Source organism: Canis lupus, chromosome 30 (assembly GCF_011100685.1).
Source record: "Canis lupus familiaris isolate Mischka breed German Shepherd chromosome 30, alternate assembly UU_Cfam_GSD_1.0, whole genome shotgun sequence".
Taxonomy (NCBI): domain Eukaryota; kingdom Metazoa; phylum Chordata; class Mammalia; order Carnivora; family Canidae; genus Canis; species Canis lupus.
The window spans coordinates 29,534,755-29,553,095 of record NC_049251.1 but is presented as its reverse complement, the minus strand read 5'-3'; the positions used below and the strand labels follow the sequence as shown (position 1 = coordinate 29,553,095).

The 18,341-nt window shown below is 46.0% G+C and overlaps 1 protein-coding gene across 1 annotated transcript; it reads left to right on the top strand.

The window, feature by feature from the left end:
• Positions 1-16: 16 nt before the first annotated feature.
• On the top strand, positions 17-17,039 carry OAZ2 (ornithine decarboxylase antizyme 2). Its single transcript, NM_001289914.1, is given in 5 exon segments — positions 17-171; positions 13,081-13,238; positions 14,455-14,630; positions 15,452-15,537; positions 15,793-17,039. Coding segments are annotated over 5 exon segments (570 nt in total). The 5' UTR covers positions 17-151; the 3' UTR covers positions 15,924-17,039.
• Positions 17,040-18,341: the final 1,302 nt, after the last annotated feature.

Sequence of the window (18,341 nt, the reverse complement as noted above, 5' to 3'; positions counted from 1 at the left end):
CGCTGAGGCAGGAGGAGGGCTCTGGGCCCGCGGCCTGACAGGGACTTAGCCCGCAGAGATCGGCCCCGCGCGCGCGACCCCACACCCACCCTCTCATCCACCTACCCACTCCCTGCGCCGCCTCCTCCCACCCTGAGCAGAGCCGCCGAGGATGATAAACACCCAGGACAGGTAACGGCCCGGCCCAGCTCCCCGCCCCCATCCTCCCCTCATCTGCTCCAGAGGGCCTCCCCCAACCCCGGCCGGTTCTAGCCCCCGCAGCGGGGCCTCTCCGCCCCGCACTGGGTCCCTTCCCCACTTGAGCCACCGCAGTCCGAGCCCCCAGCCCCGCAACGGGGCCTCCTTCCGTCCTTTAGCCCCCTCCCTCCTGCCCGGCCCATCCCCCCTACCCGGGCCTCCTCCCCCCCCAAACCCCCCCCCCCCCCATCAGACGCGGACCCAACCTTTCAGTCAAGTCCCCATTTCTTTTAAGTCCCGTCGGACGGTGCCCCATTCCCTAGACTGGGCTTTCTCCCTCATCCAGGTTCCTCAAATTATTTCCCATTTTCCCCAGATCTTTCTTCCTCCCGCTTTAAGTCACTTAACCCTTCCCTTCGAATCTCTTCCCTTCAAACTGCATCCTCCAACCAAACCCTTCTCTTATCACGGCCGCCCCTCCCCCAGTCGGGCTCCAACCTTCAGCTCTCCACTGGACTAATTCCCCCTCCCCCTTCCCCTCCCCGGTTTCTCAGGCCTAATAGTTTTTACGGTGATGCCCCCTCGTCCCATTGGTCCCTTACTCCTGCTTGGCCTTTTCCCATCCTTCCTCCCTCGACACCCCTTTCCCAGTTAGGCCCCGTTTTCCCCGGCTCCCAGCCGCCTTTTATTTCTCAAACGCTTCGGACTTGACTCCTGTTCGCCGCCCTATTTCCCTACTGGGGTTTCCCCCAACACTTCTAAACACAGCTACCCTCTAGACACTTTCAGCTGGAACTCATCTTTACTCTTATTTTACCCTTCTTAATTGAATCCCATCTTCAGATCATTAGATCTTAGAACTCAGCCCTGCTTGCTTCCATTGAAGGCCTACTCTCTTTCCCTGGCCTTCCAGTGCCTTCAGATCAGGCCCCAGTACTGGATCAGGGTCAGTACTCTGGATACTGGGGCTTTGCAAATTTCCTCCCTCAACACCTGATCCCAGTGTTCCCCATTAATTGGAGAGAAAGGCTGCATATCTTTCTGAAACAGCACCAGTGGTTTTCTAAACTTGCCTCCTATATACTTTGCCCTGCTCATACTAGACAGGATTGATCATTCAGCTTTCCTCTCTCTACCTCTCCTCTTTTTCCTAAGGCAGCCCTTGTCATCCGTCTCTTCTCATACATACCCGGTGTTTCTGCCCCAAACTCTGTGAAACTGTTCCATAATCCTGATTCCTCACAATTTTTAACCCTAGTTGCTTCTACATCAGAATGTCTTCCATTTACGATTTGGGTCTAATTCTCTTCCTCATTTTTCCTCCTAGACTTGTTGCTGTCCCTTCCAAAATTAGCCTGAAGCTCATTTAGTTCTCCACACCAGACCCTTTGTCCCCAGATTTGGCCTTATGGCCTCTGTTCCACACCTGGGCATCATTGTTTTGCAAGCAGATCTATTCCCTGCAGATCCTCCTTAAATTGTGCCGTGGCCTGGCAGAGCTAGACTGTTGTTCCTTTTACAAACATATCCTTCCTTATTGCCTTTTTTCCCCGTGGGGCTCCACCTGCCATTCAAGGTTCCTCTCAAACTTGGGCTTCCTTTTCCCTAAGGTGGTCTCTGACATGCCATCTCCCAGTCTTTTAGCAGCACCATCCTTAAATATTCCAGCTGGGTTTTAGTTTTTCTTGTATCTCCGTATTTCTCAGCCCTGGCTGCACATTGAAAAATCAGTCTACCTGGACTCCACCTTGAAAGATCTGGTGTGATTGGTCTAGGGTGGGGCCTGGTTATTAGTATATATCTTTAAAGCTCTCTCGATAATTCTTTGTAATATGCAGCAAGGGCTAAGAACCACTGCCCCCCCCCCCGCCCCCCCCCAAGATCTTTCTCATCATATTTCTTTAGTGAGTGTCAGCTCTTTACCGAAAAGGGCCTTGTTTCCTTCAGGGCTTTCTTAGTCTTTCTCAGGTGCTGTCCAGAAATACCCAAGATACCCACAGCAGACTCTTAAATTCTACCTTGAGTTACTCTGTTCTCAGCCATTGGCCATTTTCATTCTCAGGCTCTTATTTAGCCCCCAACACCTCTGTTTCTTCCCTACATGCAGAAAGAAAATTCACTCATTTCCTGGTTTGTTATGGTTGTATTTGGCTCATTACCCTTACCTCTCAAGACTTCTTTACCCATTCTATTTTCCTTTTCTGAGACTGTCAATGTCCATGTCCCTTCGCAGTCCCTGCTTTTATTATATCTTCTCTATCCAGCCCCTCTGGAGCTGAGGAGGTGGAGGTGGATATATACTTGGATGGTGCTGGATGCCAGAGGTGGTGTTTGTGGTAAAGCTGTGTGTGATGAGGATAAGACAGCAGGTATGAGAGAGGGCAGGATAAAGTGCAGGGGTGGAAGGAAGCAAAGGAACCTATAGGAAAATCTGCCAAAAGGGTATATGAGATGGATTTGCTTTTCTGTTCCATATTTTTGTCTCCACAGTAGGGTTTGGAAGGTGGTATGGTTTCAGCAGGCATTCTCTGGCATCCTCTGGACTGAGCTGGTCTGGTGCCAAGTCCTTTGCAGGCTGAGCCTTGAGAGTTTGGCATTTTGAACCAACACATAAGGGTCTTCATTGATTGTGAGGCTGTGAGACCTGAGTTCTAGTTTGGGCTTAGCTAGTGTGCTTCCATGTAAAAAGAAGGGATTGAATTTGCTTAATTTAAGATTCCTTCCAGCTTCTTAAGTGGCAAAACAGGCTTGTCTCCAGGGCCCTTGCTTAGTGTGTTGGTAATTTGAGGGGCTTGGCTGTATGAAAGGCAGGTGGAGGGAGGAGCCAGCTGGCCTGCCAGGGCCTGGGCAGGAGCGAGGCCTTGGATCAGGCTCCTCCACTTTGGCCTGGGGGTGGGGTGGTGTGTGTGCAGGGTGTCTGGTTTCTTTGAGTTATGGCAATGCTGTTTCCATAACATGTTTCCCAGCCTCCTCTGGCCTGCCCATAACTTTCTAAAAGGATCCTGGTAGAGCCCTAACTGGGGATTCCGATAAGAGCCGGATGTTCTTCCCAGTCTGTGTGCTTGGTGTTTTGTATCCGCAGAGAGGAGGGGGAGCTGGCTAGGAGTTTAGCTCTCATTGGGTGGGGGATGGGCTCTCTATCTTCCCTGGCTCCAGTGAACTACTCTAGAGGTGGAGGCTTGGTTTCCTGGAAGAAATAGTTGCAGAGGAGCCGGTAGTATGTTTTGAAAACAAAGCTTTTCCTTTTCAGTTTTGTTTCAATTAGTACTTCCAGAATGTCAAAATTCCTGATGGTGGGGGCAGGAAGGGGACACCAGGGACAAGCACTTTTATCATGGTTTTTGAACATGAGGTTTAAGTCCGAGGAAATGAAGCTTCAAGGCCTTGCTCTCCCTGGATTTGTAGGGGCAGGAAGACAGTTCTGGCTGAGGCCAGCTTAGTACCTTGTGACAGTACAGTATGTGGAGAAAAGCTTGCCCTGGCTTTATCCATATTATAATCAATCTTTGATTGGCTTTGAGAAGCATTTGGCTCCACAGGTATTTTCTCTTGGGGGTGGACAGAGCACATGAGCACATTAGAGATACCCTGAGTGTCTTCACAGAATGGTTCCCTGGGTAACAGAATTTTTTTCTCCCCCAAGAATACGGTTTTGGTTATTCCTCATTTATTAGCACTATGGCTTATTGGGTGTGGGATAGTAGGGTGAGCAAGTTTTCCTACCATGTACCTTCAAGGTCATTCCACAGAGAGAGACAGAGAGTCCTAGTATCGTTGGGAATCCCCCCAAATTGAAGGTATGCTTCAGAAAGCAGTGTGGACTAATAATAGTCATTCCTCACTCTGCCAACAAATCCAAATTTAGCGTCAGAGCTGCTCAGAAATGTAAAAATGGGGACTGAGGAGTGGGGTAGAGGATGTTACATATGTGCATTTCTAGAGAAAAAAAAGTAATTCATCCCTTCTTGAAACTGTATGCAGTGTTGATTCAAGTTGGTGCCATGACTTGCGAGGCTATGAAGCCTAATTGAAAGCTATACCAGAAATAGCCAAGTCGGTGAGCAAGAATTTTGTTACTTGAAGTGAACAAAACCGGTAGTTTCCTGTTGGCAGAATAAAATGCTTTGTATAAGATAAGCCTTAAGAAAATTTCCTAGGTCTTTGATACCATATTAATGATGAAATAAGTCTGTTGTGGGAAGAGGGGCTGGAACTGGTGATGAGTTTATTATACAAACTAGATCAAGGTACTTTAAGGTCTAATTTTAAAGAATGAGTACCTTGCCATCCATCCACCTCTGTAGCGTATGTGGGTCTGCCTACCTTTGGCAGATTGATGTACCAATATCAGTTGTGTATAGGAAGATAAACAGACCTCAGAGGTGGATATTCTAGCTGCCACCACAAGTACATTTCTTGTGGAGAATCAACCAAAACCCAGTTTTGCTTTCAGTCTGTGATTCAGAGTGGTGATGTCATTTTCTGTATAATTGTGCTTAGCAAGTAGACTCCCTTTGGCATACAGAACAGCCCTAGCGAAATGACTTATGACTGGCATCTGACCAGAGTCCTTTTCTCATATGGGAAAGGAATTGGCAGCTGGAAATTAGCCTCTACGGTCCCACTAGACTGGAGGTGGCCATCACCTCCTACCTTTCTTCCTACTACTTCTTAGCTGAATGTGATGGCAGCCCTGATTGGTCCCTCTTTGCATAGGAATTAGTCATCAGAGACCTTTCTAGCCTCCGTAAAAGCAGCCTGTGTGAGGGAAGTCTGGGCTTAGAGAGTGTTCTGTGAGGTAGAGCCTGAGACATGAATGGATCAGAAAAGGTTGAAAGAGGGGAGTGAATGTAGAAGCTTGGGAATGTGGTTTTTTTATGTCTTTTCCCTTGAATACCACAAGGTAGGTAATAATACCAAGGCTATATGCCCCGACCCTGACAGGTAATGGAAACCAGAGAGAAGAAAGTGGCAAGCTCAGGCCACTGATTCAAGTGAAACACAATCAAAAGTATATTAAGGAGAATATGAATCCACATATTTGTTAGATGTAGCTGAATAGGACTTAGCCACAGAATTATATTAAATCTCTATGTAGCAGGCCGTCCCCTGCTTTGAGCACAGTAAATATAAAAATCAAAACTGACAAAGTCAACTGGAAGTGATTCTTTAACAGGAGATCCTCTATCAAGAGATTTAAGTTCCTTTCTTTAAATAGTAAGTACCCTAAAGATTTAAAAATAGGATTTGAATTATAAAAATTTGATTTACTAGCAACACTCCCCAGGAATACATCTGCTATATACCCTGCCTGTCTGTAACCAGTGTATGAAATTATAACTTGCTAAGGACATTTCAGGCAGCAGTTTCACAGAATGCTTTGAATTAGAGGCAGCAGGATATGATGTGTTGGTAGCACTCATGTATCCTGAGGAGTGTTTCCAAGGGCATGTCTGATAACAACTGAGAAAATAAAAGGCACTAACAGATAGGCTCTAATCTCCCATCTTTCTTCTGAACTGAGTTGGATACTTGACACCCTCATTTCCAGCGTGATATATTTTTTTCTTCTCCAAAAGCAAGACCAGCCCAGCTGTTTGGGTTTAGTCTGATAACATTTGATACTTCTTAATGAGTCTGATCTTTTCAGTCTCTAGACTGAGCTTAAGTCCTCTTTTTGATGGTAAAGATTAAACTATGCCTGCCCCTCACTGGAGTGAGCAAGATTTGAGGAAGGAATGGAAAAAGCTGGGCATTGGAGCCAGTAGAAACACAACTTTACTGAATACAAAACCTAATCTGCTTTGGATCTTATGACAGAAGGGCCTGTGTTTAGAAGCTACTTTCACTGTGCAAAAGTTCCTGCAAGATTCACTGTTCTCTGTTGAAATTGGTGGCATACCATTTTGAAGACTAAAGTCAATACACGAACAGAAGGCTTTTTTTTTTTTTTTAATAATTATTTTAAAGTAATCTCTGCCCCCAATGTGGGGCTTGAACTCATGACCCTGTGATCAAGAGTCATGCTCTACCAACTGAGTCAGCCAGGTTCCCCTATTCTTTTAAGTTGAAAAATAACTGATATGCTATGTTGTATTAGTTTCAGGTGATTTAGTATTTATATACATTACAAAATGGTACCATGAATCACCATACAAAGTTGTTACAATATTATTGACTATATTTCCTGTGTCTTACATTATAGGTCTTATTTATTTTGTAAATGGAGGGTTGTACCTTTTAATCCTCTTCACCTGTTTAATCCTCTGGCAATTGTCAGTTCTCTGTATAAGTCTGTTTCTGTTTTGTTCCTTTAGATTCTGTGCATAACTGAAATCATAAAGTATTGGTCTTTCTCTGTCTCACATATCTCACTTAGTGTCATGCCCTTTAGGTTTATCCGTGTTCTCACAAAGGGTAAGATTTCTTCTTTTTCATGGCCGAGTAGTATACCATTGTGTATATATACACCACATCTTCATTCATATATTGCTGGACAGTTTCTGTATCTTGGCCTTCATAAATAATGGTGTGATGAACATAGGGTATCTTTTTGAATTAATATTTTCATTTTTTTTCAGATAAATATCTAGAAGTGGAATTGCTGGATCTTATGGTAGTTGTATTTTTAATTTTTTGAGGAACCTCCATAATCTATTTCTTTTTTTTTTAATTTTTTAAAAATTAATTAATTTATTTATGATAGTCACAGAGAGAGGGAGGGAGAGAGAGAGAGAGAGAGAGAGAGGCAGAGACACAGGCAGAGGGAGAAGCAGGCTCCATACACCGGGAGCCCGACGTGGGATTCAATCCCGGGTCTCCAGGATCGCGCCCTGGGCCAAAGGCAGGCGCTAAACCGCTGCGCCACCCAGGGATCCCCATAATCTATTTCATGATAACCGCACCAGTTTGCATTCCTACCAACAGTGCACAAAGTTTCCTTTTTTCTCCACGTTCTCACTGTTTATTTTTTCTTTTTTTCTTAAAGATTTTATTCATTTATTCATGAGAGACACACACGGTGTGGGGGAGGGGGGAAGGAGAGAGAGAGGCAGAGACACAGGCAGAGGGAGAAGCAGGCCCCATGCAGGGAGCCCAACATGGGACTCAATTCTGGGTCTCCAGGATCAGGCCCTGGGCTGAAGGCGGCGCTAAACCACTGAGCCACTGGGCTGCCCTCTTTTCTTTTTTTTAAGAGAAGGGGAGTGGGAGGGAGAGAGAATCTCAAGCAGGTTCCATGCTGGAGGAGAGGCCCAGTCTCAACCCTAAGGTCATGACCTGAGCTGAAATCCAAGAGTTGGCTGCTCAACAGACTTAGCCACCAACACTTATTTCTTGTCATTTTGATACTGGCCATTCTGGCAGATATGAGGTGACGTATCACTGGTTTTGACTTGCATTTCCCTGATGATTAGTGATGTTGAGCATCTTTTCATATGCCTGTTGGGCATCTGAATATCTTCTTTGGGAATGCCTGCTGAGGCCCTCTGCTCATTTTTAAAAAAAGATTTATTTATTTGTTTTAGAGAGCATGAGTGGGGGTAGGAGCAGAGGGAAACAAATCCTCAAGCAGGGATGCCTGGGTGGCTCAGTGATTGAGTGCCTGCATTCTGCCCAGGGTGTGATCCTAGAGTCCCAGGATCAGTCCCACATCAGGCTCCCTGCAGGGAGCCTGCTTCTCCCTCGGCCTGTGTCTCTGCCTCTCTCATGAATAAATAAATAAAATCTTAAAAAAAAAAAAAAAATCCTCAACAGAGTCCCCACTGAGTGCAGAGCCCGATTTGGTGCTTGATCCCATGACCCTGAGATCATAACCTGAGCTGAAATCAAGAGTCAGATGCTCAACTGAGCCACCCAGACACCCTTCCTCTGCCTTTTTAAAAATCAGATTATTTTTTGATATTGAGTCATAGGAGTTGTTTTTTTGTTTTTTAGATTTTAGTTTTTTACTTTATACCCACTGTGGGGCTTGAACTCCTGACCCTGAGATCAAGAGTTGCATGCTCCACTAAGTCAGCCAGGTGACCTTGTATGAGTTCTTTATATATTTTGGATGTTAATCCCTTATTGGATATATCATTTGCGAATATTTTCATCCATTCACTCGGTTGCCTTTTTGTTTTGTTGAGTTTCCTTTGCAAGCTTTTTAGTTCTATGTAGTCCCATTTGTTTATTTTTGCTTTTATTGTCCTTGCCTAAGGAGGCAGATACAGGAAAATAGTGCTAAGACTAATGAAGAGCTTACTGCTACATTTTCTAGGTATTTTATAGTTTCATGTTTTACATTTAAGTCTTTAATCCATCTTGAATTTAGTTTTGTGTATGGCATGAGAAAGTGGTCCAGTTTTATTCTTTTGCATTTAAGTGTCCAGTTTTCCCAACACCATTTTTTGAAGAGACCATCTTTTCTCCATTGTATATTTTTGCTTCCTTTGTCAGATATTTTTTAAAGATTTTATTTATAAATAAATATAAGAGATACACAGAGGCATAGGCAGAGGGAGAAGCAGGCTCCCCGTGGGGAGCCCGATGTGGGACTCAATCCCAGGACCCCAGGATCGTGCCTTGAGCTGAAGGCAGATGCTCAACTGCTGAGCCACCCAGGTGCCCCCTTAGTCATAGATTAATTAAATATATGTGTGTGGGTTTATTTCTGGGCTCTCTATTATGTTCCACTGATCTATGTATCTCTTTTTGTGCCAATACCATACCGCTTTGAATACTATAACTTTGTAGTATACTTTGAAATCTGAGAATGTGATGCCTTCAGCTTTGTTTTTGAGTCTCAAGATTGCTTTGGCTATTTGGGCTCTTTTGTGGTACCATACAAACTTTTAAGATTATTTGTTCTAGTTCTGTGAAAAATGCCATTGGTATTTTGATAGAGCTTGCACGGAGTTTTTGATTGCTTTGGGTAGTATGGACGTTTTAACAATATTGTTCCAGTTCATGTCATGGTATATCTTTGCATTTGTTTGTATCTCCGTTTCTTTCATCAGTGTCTTACAGTTTTCAGAGTACAGTTTTTTTTACTTCCTTGGTTCAATTTAGTCCTAAATATATATATTTTTTATTTCGTAAAGATTTATTTATTTCTTCATGAGAGACAGAGGCAGAGGGAGAAGCAGGCTCCATGCAGGGAGCCTGATGTGGGACTTGATCCCAGGACCTTGAGATCACGACCTGAGCCAAAGACAGATGCTCAAGTGCTGAGCCACCCAGGTGTCCCTAAATATTTTTTTTTAAAGATTTTATTTATTCATGAGAGACACACAGAGAGGCAAAGACATAGGGTGAGCAAGAAGCAGGGAGCCTGGGCAGCTCCCGTGGCTCAGTGGCTTAGCACCACCTACAGCCTAGGGCGTGATCCTGGAGACCCAGGATCGAGTCCCACGTAGGGTTCCCTGCGTGGAGCCTGCTTCTCCCTATGCCTGTGTCTCTGCCTCTCTCTCTCTCTCTCTCTCTCTGTGTCTCTCATGAATAAATAAATAAAATCTTAAAAAAAAAAAAAAAAAAAAAAGAAGCAGGGAGCCTGATCCCAGGACCCTGGGATCATAACCTGAGCCAAAGGCAGCTCAACCACAGAGCCACCCAGGCATCCATTTTTTTTTTTTTTTAATGCAATTGTAAATAGGATTATTTTCTTAATTTCTCCTTCTGGTAGTTTGTTATTAGTATATATAAATGCAACAGCTTTTTGTAAATTGATTTTGTATCCTGTAACCTTACTAAACTGATTTATTCTTAAGGTTTTTGGTGGAGGTACTGGGGGTTTTTTATATGTATAGTAGCATGTCCTCTACAACTAGTGACAAGGTACCTTTTATTTATTTTTCTTGCCTAATTGCTGATCATGCCCTTAATTTCTTTACCACATATGTACCCATCTCCCTGTCCTTCTCACTTCAGAAATGACAATCAAGCTTTTTGAAAGAGAAGCAATTTGCCATTCACAGCAAATAACAGAAAGCAGACCATTATGATGGGTGATAATTGTTGATTGTGAACTCCAGTCTACTAAATTTATTTTAAACCTTAGCTGTTTCTCTTAGGGAAGTGGATCCCAGGATGGGGACCTGAAAAACCCTTCCATCCTCACTCACAGAGACACTTGCTCTTGTGCAGACTTTGTTGGGGATGAGGAGGAATTTCCAGGATCCTTGTGTGTAAGAGTGGGGAAATAAATGGTTTGTTACCATGGGATAGACTTCTTGCATTTACTTGAGTGAGCGCATGGGTTAGGGCTAAACATAGGGCAGGCCCTAGGGATTATTTCTAGGAGACAAAGGGGATTCTGGATCTAAAAAAAGGAAAACCCACCTTATTCTTATCTTTCTAGTAGATTGGCCCCATTGCTTCTGCCATTTGCAAGTAAAAATTAGCCCATAATGAAGATGGTGGTTGGAATGGCTATCAGGTTGGATGTGCTCTCATCTAGAACCAGGGAGGAAAAAAACAAACAGGGAGGCACAATTTTCTGGGAATGGGAGTCTGAGGTTAGCACCAGAATTCTAGTACTGCAAGGTGATCTGGTGGTTTTGTGAACCTATGTAGTTCTGGTATCCAAGGCCATATCTCGTCTACTCCAGAGAAGTTTGCCAGTTCTTGGGTAGCTCCACTGACTAATACATTGCAAGCCAGCTTTCTTCAGTGGCCCAGGCTTCCTGGTGTTACTGCAAGAACCTCAACAAAGACCCAAAGTGGTCACCAGGGAATGGGAACAGAACCATGTCGTGTGTGTGGGGGGGGTGGGGTGGGAGGTGGGGGTGGGTGTATATACCTTTCTTAGGGAAGCCCCTGCTTAATTTATTCTGGCCTGAACACTATTCTGTCCCTTAACACATTGGAATAGGGGGATGATAATCATTCATTGTCCCTAGAAGAAAAGAAGTCCCTCCGTGAAAATAACATATATCATGCCCCTTCTGCTAGTTTGTGTTGGCAAGGCTGAGAATGGGGGGTGTGGTGAGGATGGCCTGAGGCTTTCTAGAGGAGGCAGGAGGTGGTACCATGTGTTTTTTTTACCCCAGGTGTTGTTGATGCTGCTCCAGGCCCACAGATACTTCCCTGGGAACTCCCATCTCCCAATGAAATTCCTTTTCTTTTTAAAAAAGATTTATTTATTGAAGATTGAGTGTGTGTGTGTATATGAGTGCCAGCTGGGGGAGGGGCAGGAGAGAGAATCTCAAGTGGACTCCCCACTGAGTGTGGAACCTGACACAGCTTGATACCAGGATCCTGAGATCATGACCTGAGCCAAAATCAGGAGTCAGATGTTTAACCAACTGAGGCACCCAAGAGCCCCACAATGAAATTTTTAAGTGTGACTTCAGGCCCCTGGTTGAAATCCTTGAGAGAAAGAGGAGCTGAGCTAGATCAATGATGGGTTTGGACTTCCTGTCTCAGCTGGAATGTTCACATGGGTCTCTTAGAGTACTGAGAATCTTAATTGGATGCCCCTTTGGTTATTGTACCATTGCCATGGTAGGTGTGAGTTCTGTTTTGTCACTCTGAGCCCAAGTGAAAAACTCAAATCTGGTATGCCATGCCACATAAAGCAAAAAGTGTGAAGAATGTGCCTTGCATCAGATTACAACTGGCTTTCAGGGGGAAAAAAAAAACCCTTGATTTATGTCATATGCTGATTTCTGTGGTGTAAATACTTCCCCTATGGCCTATTCGAGCTACCAACATGACATTATTAAACACACAGTTGGGAAGAGATGGGCACAGTCGTGTGAGCTGGCTCTAGCACACCCCAGCAGTGGCCCTCCCATATGTCTTCCATTGCATCGAAGCTGCTTAGAGGCTGGGGTGTTGGGGCCATGGGACGGGTGTGTTGCTGACTCGTGGTATACATGCACAGGCAGCCTGCTGCTTTCCCTGCTTCACTGGCTATTGGCCTGTGAAGTGAGCTACAGCTCAGCCTGAGGAACCACTTAATCAGATTTCAGAGAAGGCAGTGGAACAGATCTGGAGCCCTGTTGGGTCCACCTGAAAATCAGGACGGGCAGTAAGGGCACACACCTGGAGATGACCAGGAACTCCTTTAGGAGCCTTTCATCCTCTAATTCTGATTATTATTATTATTATTTTTCTAATTCTGATTATTGGCTTCCTTAGTTCCCAGCAAATATACCTTCTCTCAGCCCACCCCTGACATATGCCTGAGTGTCCATTCTAATTGTATCAGTATTACCTAAACTCCCATGCTCAGGTCAGATTCTAGCAAAGAAGGGCGAAGAAGCCCAACATTTGGTGGCACACCAGGGACAAACTCAGACCATAATACTGTGTACTACAGTATACCTCTTCTCTGAGAACCAAATCCCTGGATTTAATTCACTTCTTGACCCTGGAGAGATTTGGGTTATTGATTTCTTGTCCAAGTCTTTTGTTTAGATTGGGGAGGAGGTCATCATTGGAAAAGTGGTTGGAAAAGGAGTTCCTCAGGGACAAGGTACCTAGCCCATGTGATCTCTTAAGACTCCTATACCTCTCCAGCCAGAAGTGACTGTGTAGGTGTTGAAATTGCCACGTAGGTTGTTGAAGTACTGTCAGAATAAGGAAAGGGACGGGGGGACAGGGTTTTAAAGCCTTGAAGGGAAGCCAGAATCTGGTTCCTCTCAGGGTTCGCCAGTGCCACAGAGATTTATGTTGAACAGGTGCTCCTCTGGTCAGATATGTCCAGCTGGGCTCCCTTAGCGCATCTGGGGCTCCCTCTGCTCTTGAAGCACAGCAGTAGGTCTGGAAGGTGAAGCTGAAAGGATGGGGGTGGGGGTGGGAGGTCCTGGTACAGCTTTAGAGCACTTAGGGAGAGCCAGGGCAGAGGTTGGAGTGAGATGTTGTGTTAAATCTTTAAGTCTTGGTGTTTACTGTTCTTACCTTCTCTGTCTTTTGCAGTAGTATTTTGCCTTTGAGTAACTGTCCCCAGCTCCAGTGCTGCAGGCACATTGTTCCGGGGCCTCTGTGGTGCTCCTGATGCCCCTCACCCACTGTCGAAGATCCCCGGTGGGCGAGGGGGCGGCAGGGATCCTTCTCTCTCAGCTCTAATATATAAGGTAAGGAGGACTCTGGGGTGGAAAGCTTGGAGCACAGCAGTCTCAGATTGCACTCAGCTGGTGCTTAAGGGCAGATATTGCTGCCTTTAGTCTTAGGCCAGTAGGGGAATCAAGAAGGACTCTTTCAACTGAGGCTGATGTGGCTTTTGGGAGTATCAGGAGGAGGAGATCTACATTAAGCAAATGCTGCCATCTTCTTAGCTTGGTGGTCAGCACTTCAGTGTCGGTTCAGGGTCCTGAGTGGAAAGGAGAATGATGAAGGGGGGCTGTGCAGAAACTCTTTTTGGTGTGACTCCTCAGTTTTTCTTGAGAAATACCTAGGGCCGGGAGGAGCAGTTGCCCACGCCTGTTAGGCATTTTGATTTTCATCCCTAATTGAAATTGGGGGTGGGCTGAGGGGGAAGGAGAAGGGGTTTTGCAGCTCTATCATCTGTCATCCTGGCAGCCTAGGGTAACATCCCAGGAGCTTGAGAGAATCTTGGCAATCTGCTCTGAGAATGATTTGGGCTGGGGTAGCCAGCTCTTTGCTGCCCTTTAATCTCCTGATTGAGGCCCAGAAGTTGGTTTAGCTTCTCAAGATTGGCACTGAAGGGTAGCAGGATGGCTGAGTTCTGGTCTCTTGAGGTTGTGCCCAAGGGAGACAACATGGACCTGTAGTCTACCTGGAAGCAGGCTTTGGTTGAGCTGGGCTCCAGCCAAGGCCTCACATATATCCTCATTTATTTGTTCTGTTTCTCTTTCAGAGAGAGAAGGGAAAGAGATTGGTGTTGGTGGGACACACTTGGGTTTAGAGTCTGGGAGACCTGGTTTGAATCTCAACTCTGTCATTTACTAGCTCTGGAGCCCCGGGTCAGTTGCTTAATTGTTCTGGGCCCCTAGTATCTCAGGTTTAAATGGGGATATTAATAACTACCTCAGATGCTTCTGATGGTGACTGAGAAATGGGAAAGCACCTGCATAGTACTTGGCATCTAGTGGACACCTGGTAAATGTTTCCCTTCCTGTCATGCTGGCCTTTAGCTGCCATCAGCTGGTCTTTGTTGATGAGTGACGATGGCTCCATTTAGCTGGCATGCAGCTCTCCATTTTCAGTATGCCCTTCATCCCATACTACCCTGAGACTGGCCCTAGAAGTCTCCAGGACCACTGAGGTTAGGGAGCCTGTGATGTGGCCAGAGCAGTAGTGACCTGGTCGTCTGACCTGATCTCTTCCCAGGACGAGAAGCTCACTGTGACCCAGGACCTCCCTGTGAATGATGGAAAACCTCACATTGTCCACTTCCAGTATGAGGTCACCGAGGTGAAAGTCTCTTCCTGGGATGCAGTCCTGTCCAGCCAGAGCCTGTTTGTAGAAATCCCAGATGGATTATTAGCTGATGGGAGCAAAGAAGGGTAAGGAAGCAAGTGCTGGGGAAGGGGAAGGAGGGTCCATTCCAGAGAAGGGACTGTGCTCATTGGGCTTCACAGATGAACAGGGAAGGTCTGCCACCTTATCTAGCTCTAGGTTTCCCAAGCTGATACCAGTTCGTGACAGCTTATTTTTAGCCAGTAAAACAGGCCTGCTGTGGGTTGTAATTAAAGGCGATCATTATCACATTAACCAAATCGGTCATTTAATCGCTCCCTGGTTCACTCTTCTCAGCAGACGTTAAGTCCCCTTGAGCCGCCATACAATGATGCAGTTCAAACGGGCAGGAAGCTCTGAGATACAGTGGGATTTTATTGGATTGGGCAAGGCCCTCCAAGGCAGTCAGGTATATAAGGCACAGCTGTAGAGTTGGAGTTCTCTTGAGTGCCCCTAGCTTGTGAGGAAATCCTTTTAGGCATGTCAGGGCCCAGAGTCCCATCTGTCTCAGTGGCAAGTGGTCATCAAACTTGGCAACTTTGGAAGACCCCTGAGAAAAACTAGGTTCTTTTCCTAGGCCCCATACTATCTTGTGAACTGCATTGGTGAAGTTGGTTAGCATTAATTTCAGATGAAAAATCCTTATTCCAGGAAGAGAGATAATTCAGTAACATTTTTCTTTGGATTGTGGCTTTTTCTAAAAAAAATAGGAAGCTCTATTTTTCTCTTCAAATAGGAAGCTTCTCCCTGGCAGTTCCCTATTTATAATGCTGGCTGTAAGCCTCAGAGAAGGTTTTTCTGAGGGTGGGTAGGTGGGAAGTCTAGAGAGGTGGTAGTGGGCCTGAGTTGTTTTCTTTGTCTCTGGCAGATTGTTAGCACTGCTAGAGTTTGCTGAAGAGAAGATGAAAGTGAACTACGTCTTCATCTGCTTCAGGAAGGGCCGAGAAGACAGAGGTGAGAAATCAAAGTAGCCTGAGACCTACTGCCCAGACAGTGAGGAAGGAGTGAGGGGTAAGGGGCTCCTTATTCAGTGAAGTAGGACTCTTGAGTTTGCCAGTATAAATCCTGGGAAATCCTAGGGGTGGGAGTGCCTGCCTGCAGGGGCTTTAGTGAAGGCCTCATGCTTATTCCATCTTTGTTTTTTGTTTTCCCTCGAATTGAACCTACCCTTGTGTTTCTCATCAGAATCCTTTTTACACTCTTCTGCAGCTCCACTCCTGAAGACCTTCAGCTTCTTGGGCTTTGAGATTGTGCGTCCAGGCCATCCCTGTGTTCCCTCTCGGCCAGATGTGATGTTCATGGTTTACCCCCTGGACCAGAACTTGTCCGATGAGGACTAATGGTCATAGAGGATGCTTTGCCCAAGAGCCACAGTGGGGGAAGAGGGGAAGTTAGGCAGCCCTGGGACAGAGAAGGGGGCTCCTTGCTGTCTAGGGAAGGACGCTGAGGGGCTCAGGGTGAGGGTTGCCTATTGTGTTCTTGGAGTTGACTCGTTGAAATTGTTTTCCATAAAGAACAGTATAAACATATTATTCACATGTAATCACCAATAGTAAATGAAGATGTTTATGAACTGGCATTAGAAGCTTTTTAAACTGCGCTGTGTGACGTGCTCTATCTAGCCTAGGGGAGGACATTGCCTAGAGGGGGAGGGGCTGTCTGGGTCCAGGGGCGAGGGCTGGTGGGCAGCACCGTCAGGCTCAGGTTCCCCTGCTGTTGGGCTTTCTTTTTTGGTTTTTAAGACTTGTGTATTTTCTTTCTTTGCTTCCTGTTAACCCAGGGACTCCTGAGTAGAGGCTTTCCAGCCCCTGGGCTGTGTCCTTGTTTTTCGACACTCTGCCTGGGCTCCTCTGTGTGCATTTGTGTCTGGCCTGGAGAAGCCAGGTCTGACCCCCTCCTTCTTTATAGCTTAGTGTTACTCTGGCATTTGGTTAAGCTGGCTTAATCTGTTTAATGTTATCAGTGCATTTTAAATAGGGGCATTGAAGTTCACTCCCACCACCAGGGCTTTCTTTGGGGTGCCTGGGCCTTAAGACACTAGCCAAACTCCCAATTCTCAAATCACAGCTAGTAGTTCTTGCTCCTGGCTGCAGGCCAGGCCCCAAGGGGTCTCCTTCCTAGGGTCACAAAGAGCAGAGAGGAAGAGGAATAGCAACTCAGGGCCTGGGGGTTGTGTGGGATCTGATCTTAGGGACTGGATGCCTCTGCCTGGCTGAGTATAGTGCTGACTGCCCCTCCTCTCCTCCTAACAGGTTCTGAATAGTGCCTGAGCCCCTGCCCCATAGGGCTGAGGGGTGGGACTGGGGGTGTACAAGTGGCCTACCCTTTTCTGTTTTCACTGAACGGCTTGTTCTGAGGTGGGAAGAAGGGGAGAGCTCTAGATTGGGCTAGAGGGGGTGGGGGTGTCAGGGAGGCAAGTGTGTTGTGTTACTGTGTCAATAAACTGATTTAAAGTTTGTGGTTGGTCTGTTCTTCATTCCTGTACCAGGACCAGCTTTCTACCACTACTCTTTTGAGTGTAGAGCATAACGTAGTGGGGGTGTGATACATACTTCTTAGGGGGGAAAAGCTGCAGTGCCTCAGGACGGTTAAACCAGCTGAAGCCTCTGGGGCCACATTACACTGCACAACACAGTTGCTAGGAGTCTGGAACAAACTGCCAGTACCCCCTAGAGAGGTATGTATATATCAGCTTCATCCAAAATAGAGGCTATACCCGGGATCCATTCTCAGTGTTTCTTTTTGTATAGAAGGCTGGGTCCTGAAACTGGGTTCTGACTTTCGAGTGGAGCTGCCCTGACATTCTCATTCCTGGAGGTGTTTGAAGAAAGCAGCACACACCCTCCCTGGGAGGGGGATGTGATTGCCATTCCTCTTGCACCACCAGCCTGATTAATAAAGCTCTCAGTGGCACTGTAGGGAGCTAGCTTTTTTAACCGCCCCCCCCCCCCCAAAAGCCCCTAGGCTCCACACCCAACATGGGGCTTGAACTCACAACCCTGGGGTCAAGAGTTGCATGTTCTACTGCCTGAGCCAGCCAGACACCCTTTAAGTACTCCTTTTTAATCTTCTAAGGGCTTACTAGCAATTTTTTTTTTTTCCTTTTGCTTCTGTTTCCCAAGTACTAGGCAGGTTTTTCTTCTTACCATATCTTTGGAACTATCTAGTGTTGAGCTGTGGCTATCCTTAGGTTTTCTGAGTCTTTGGCCCCTTTTCACAGTGTTCTGTGGAGCTGGTTTGGTTTTCACACCAGGCTATGTTTATTAACTTTGGACTCCACCTGGTGCTCTTTAAAAGTGAATGTAACACTTCCCCCTTCCGCAGTGTTAGGAGGAGTGTTAGGAGGTCTGGGCCCAGACATTCAGCTGGAATAGGAAGGACTGGAAGAGGTCTTCCACTTGAGATAACCCCTAGAGGCAGCATAAAGACTGGAAAACAGTCACTGCCCTGAGACACCTTCAGCAGAGGGCCTCGGGAATGTGGACAATGGCCAAGGTAACGAAGGCAGTTTAGGATCACGTTAAATTGAAGCTCAGGGAATCCATCTACAAGACTGGGATAGACAAGACAAAACTCAGTCCTTGATGGTTCCTTCAGACAAGCAGAGGCAACAGGAGACACGCCTGAGGTTCTGCTGCCATCTGTTGGTGGATCCCCTTCAATACAGCTAGAGGCAGAAAGGGCTGAACTGGAAACCCAGGCACTCACTCAAGATTTCCCTTTCAAAAAGAAAAATTCTGCTAGATAGGATCACTGGT